The sequence below is a fragment of the Psammomys obesus genome, unplaced genomic scaffold, assembly GCF_907164565.1.
Source record: "Psammomys obesus unplaced genomic scaffold, mPsaObe1.curated_primary_1811, whole genome shotgun sequence".
In the NCBI taxonomy this organism is placed as follows: Eukaryota; Metazoa; Chordata; class Mammalia; order Rodentia; family Muridae; genus Psammomys; species Psammomys obesus.
Genome location: NW_026596069.1, coordinates 22585961 through 22590665, shown reverse-complemented (window position 1 = coordinate 22590665; position 4705 = coordinate 22585961). Strand labels below are relative to the sequence as shown.

The following is a 4705-nucleotide window of genomic DNA, read 5'->3' as shown; positions in this document are numbered from 1 at the left end:
TCTCATCAGAAGTGGCTGCAAGGCCTGGCAAAGCTGCCCCCCCCCCTCGGGGGGAGGTGATCAAAGAACAGGTCAATCAGTTCATGTCAGAGACAGTCCCTGTTCCCATTACTATGGAACCCTGAATAGCCGTGGGCTACATCTGAGCAGGGGTTCTAGGTTATCTCCATGCATGGTCCTTTGTTGGAGTATCAGTCTCAGGAAAGACCCCTGTGCCCAGATTTTTGTTTCAGCTATTACCAAGAATTTGTTATCTCATTGTGTAATTACAGCAGTCCTGAGGTTGAGGCTGGAGGATTGTAGTGAGTTCAAGGCCAGTCAGGGCTACAGAGTAAAACCATGTCTCAAAGAATCAGCATGATTTTACAAGCTGTTGTCCTAGCTAGGTGGGAGGCCAGGCAGAGTGACTGAGCCTGGGAGTTCCAGGCTGGCCTGAGCAGCATCTTGAGATCCTGTAAGAAAGGAGAAGGATATGTCTAACAGCTGAGCAACGACAGCAGGTGGAGTTACTCTTAAATTTCATGGATGAACCTGAGTTAAATCGCCTTGTACGGAATGGTACAAACAAAGTGAAACTAATCAGCGATGAATTTAAATTACTGTTGCATTCGTGTGGTAATTTGTACTAGCTCACTGTAATGTTGGCTGTTCTATTCCAGGGCATGTCTAGATCTGAGTTTGAATGTCTTTGATGGTAGGCAGGGAAGTTTCTTCTAAGAGCGCTAAGGTGGGGAAGAAAAGACAATGTGATATTAACATAATCGTAGTTGAAACAGTATTGTTTAACGACTGCTAACAGGAAGGAGAGAACATTTTTAAAACCCATAAACCGATTTCTCTTTCGTGTCTAAACGGTGCATGCAGACACCACCAGCTCACCCTCAGAAAAGTGAGATTAACTGATTAAATTATCACCTTTGGTATTTTGCTGACATTTACTTACATTTAAAAAAAAAAAACAAACAACACAGCTTTTCTGTTTCACTAGCATGGAAGTATAGTCGTCAAGGTGCTAAGAGAACTCACCTTAACAGCTTACTTTTTAACTTTCAAATATTTAGCTATGTGGCATATGGACCCTTGTGTCTGGTATATAAAGGTGGAGGGCCCTAGCAAGTGGTCCAGGAGCTGGAGGCCACGCCCCCACCGCCCACCTTCTCGGGGATTGGCTGCCTTGGGCCTGGTGGGCGGCCCGGGTCTGGCCGAAGTTGGGGGCCACTGTCGCCGGATTCCCCAGGGTTCTGACATTCGTGGTCCAAGCAGAAGCCACCCTGGTGTCCAGCCGCGCTCTGTCGCAGCGGACCAGGAGTTCTCTGACCCCGAGTCAAGCTCTCCCGCCTCTCCAGTGCGTCCAAGCCTCATCCAACCCCGGGAGGACTGGGCCTTGGGGCCTCACGTGGGTGTCGGCAGCCTGGGCTGTAGCCCGGGGGCCTCTGGGGCCGGTTCCGGGACCCGGAGGGGCTGCAGGAAGCGGAGGCGGCTCGGGACCGGTCGGATCGAAGCGGGCGCAGGCATCCGAAACGGCTGGGGTGGCCGCGAGCCGGCTGCTGAGTAATCCCGGGCGGCGGGTGGGGGCGGCCGGGCGCCCACGTTCCCCGCGCCGCAGCCGGGCGGCGGCTCCGCCTCCGCCTCCGCGTCCCTCCCCGCCCCCTGCCGGCTGCTGAGCTCGGCGCCCCGCAGGTCGGAGCGGGGCTCGGGGAGCGCGGGCCGCTGCAGCCGCCTCCCGCACCTCGCCTCGGCCCGCGCGGGGCCTCGCGCGCCCATGGCCGGCTCGGAGCAGCAGCGGCCGCGGCGGAGGGACGACGATTCGGAGGCGGCGGCGGCGGCGCCCCTGCAGGACGCGGAGCTGGCCCTGGCTGGCATCAACATGCTGCTCAACAACGGCTTCAGGGAGTCGGATCAGCTTTTCAAACAATACAGGTGACAACCGCTCTCCCGGCTCTCCGCCCGCACTGCGCGCCCCGGGCGCCCCCCTCGCGACCTGCGGCTGCTCTCTTCCCTGCTCCCCTTAGCCTCCCAGGGCTTCCCCTGCAGCCGGCGCCCGGCGCCTTGGCCCCATCCTCCTCCTCACCCCATCCCCCTCCGCGCTGTCCCTTCCCTCCTCGGGACTGCAGTCCTACTCACTTTCTGCCCTCCGTGGAGCGCCCAGTGTTTCTCTGCCGCTCTCGAGAGCTGTCGCTTGGTTCCCCACCGCGTACTGGCTCAGGGGACCGGTGCATCAGAGGCAGGAGCGAGCCTGGCGCTTGCAGGGTCGGGACTCCGGCTCGCACGCTGCTCGGGTAGCCTTTGTGACCCGAGCACAGCCGGCTTAACCCTTGCTGGGCCCTTGTGTGGCGCTCGGCTTTGTATCCCTCGGCATTCCCCGTGCTTTTGTTACTTCGAGACACTGTAGTGTAATTGTCGCTCTGTACAGGAACTTAAACATTTCAGCCCAAACTCTGATCTTCCTCTCCTTCTAAAACCCCAGTCTTGGAAATGAGTTCCTGATGCTTTTTAAGAGAGCCTATTTGTTAAGAATTGCTCTAGTAAGAAGAAAATAGAGGGATTTTTTTTTTTTAAATACGGAAGAATGGAAGGGGAAACAGGTGTGTTCCGTTAATTTTTGTTTGTCTTTGAAAATATTAACTCAGCCTAGCCGTCTTGCTGCGGTGGAAGGAGCCTGGGTTTCCTTGGGAGCGAGCTGGTTTGCCCAGTGAGTGCGGACAAGCGGTCCTAGAAGCTGTCCTGAACATGTTTAAGGGCGAGCACTTAGTAGTTTCTTGAAGCCTGTAGTTTAGGTTGATGTGAGCGGATTGCAGTGTAGTTCTGAAGAAAGTGTTAGGAAATGAGTAATGCTTAGACTTCAAAGAATGGCAGTTTGCACCCAGCCGAGGACTCCTACAGCAAAGCAAGTATCTTACAACTGGGAACTTTTCACTAAATCTGGTTTACTTTGTTGTTTTGTTTTTGAGACATACAGTGTAGCTCAGGCCAGCCTCGATCCTTGTATCTCAGCCTCCCCAGTCCTAGGTAAGATTACAGGCTTGTACCCCACACCTTGGCTCTACAGCAGGGTTACTTTTAAGTCAGCTTCTTCTTATGGGCCTGAAAATAAGAACTTACTCAGACTGCCTTATTTAACACACACACACACACACACACACACACACACACACACACACACACACGAATGTATGCACACACACTACTAGTTTGATTTGAACTTCATCAAAGGCTTTGATGGAGGGTTTTTAAAAGTTATTAATTCTTTATTATTGCTTGCTTGTAGGTTTGTTTTAACTGAAATTTTTTTTGAGACAGGGCCTCACTGTGTGGTTTTTGCTGGAACTCACTATATAGATCAAGTGGTAGTGTTACGGCACATTGAACACAGGAAACTTTTTTTACCTAGCCCAGTGGTCCTCAACCTGTGGGTCACAACTCCTCTGATAAACTTTTATCTCCAAAAATTTTACGTTATGATTCCTAACCGTAGCAAAGTTACAGTCATGAAGTAGCAATGGAAATAATTTTACGGTTGGGGTCAACACAACGTGAGGAACTGCATTAAAGGGTCCCAGCATTAGGAGGGTTGAGAACCACTGTCCAGCTTCATGTCAGCAGAGGGCAGATGAAAGGTTGGTGCTCTCCACAGAGCATGGAGAGGCGTCATGAATGGGATTTTTTTCTGTAGGGAGGGAAACCAGGCAGTGTGTAGCCGTGAGCTGTCTGCTGTGTTTTCCAATGGGAACTGAGAATAAGGGAGGAAAAAGAAATATTGTAGTACCTGTTTCTTGTCAAGCCCAGGTACCAGCCACATTCCTTCATACACTGTCACTGTTCTATGGTAGCCAGGGACTGAGACTCTTTCTCAGCATTGACTGGGCACATCACCACCATTCTAAATCAGAGACTTCCATTTCACCATTCTCCCTCCATTGCTAAATTGCTTAGATGTTTGTAGTCTGCCTAGGGCCTTATTTTCCAGCACGGTTACAAAGCTTTGGTCAGGATGGAGGGAGAGAAGACAGGATGACTGATAGCATTATCCTGTCAGCTTTCCCTCACTCCATCTGCTGTGCTGGGATGCGGAAAGACCTTGCATTCCTCCCACGTCCAACTTGTGCTGCTTCTTAGCCATGTGTTGGGGAGCACAGTCACATAGGATGGGCAGAAACTGGCCTCCAGCAACTGGGGCTCCAGTCCTAGCCCTGCCCTTTTGTGGATGCTGATGTTTCAGTTTCTCGAGAAGTGCTTCATTGCCTATGAAACGGAAGTGGTGGTAATGATACCCACAGCACAGTGTGGTTGTTAAACCTGGCTGGGAGAGAGCTGGGGACAGCAGTGTAGCTCAGCTGGCTGAGTTCCTACCCGCTGTGCATGAAGGCCTGGATTCAGTTCCTAGTACCACGTAAGCCGGGCATCATGGTGCAGGCATATAATTTGAGCATTCTGGACTACAGGAAGGGGGATCAGGGTCAGAGGCTTGAGATTATTTTCACTTACATAGTGAGCGTGAGACCATCCTGGGATACACAAGTCCCCCTCCCCCCCAGCATTAACAAGAATTGGGATCCTGACACCATGTATGCATACAGTGAAAGGTAGCTAATCTTGCTGCTTGTTGCCCTCCCCACTATTTCAGAACAAGACAGAATGCCCTTTTATGCAGATAGCTCATATATATATATATATATATATATATATATATATATATATATATATA

General features: G+C 51.5%; 1 protein-coding gene across 1 annotated transcript in view; it reads left to right on the top strand.

Moving 5' to 3' along the window:
* The first annotated feature begins 1155 nt into the window (after positions 1–1155).
* Ttc39c (tetratricopeptide repeat domain 39C) overlaps positions 1156–4705 on the top strand; it is an 86281-nt gene continuing 82731 nt past the window's right edge. The window contains exon 1 of the mRNA XM_055625580.1: positions 1156–1920. Within this exon, the coding sequence (XP_055481555.1) occupies positions 1763–1920 (158 nt within the window). The 5' untranslated portion in view covers positions 1156–1762. The remainder of the gene's footprint in view (positions 1921–4705) is intronic.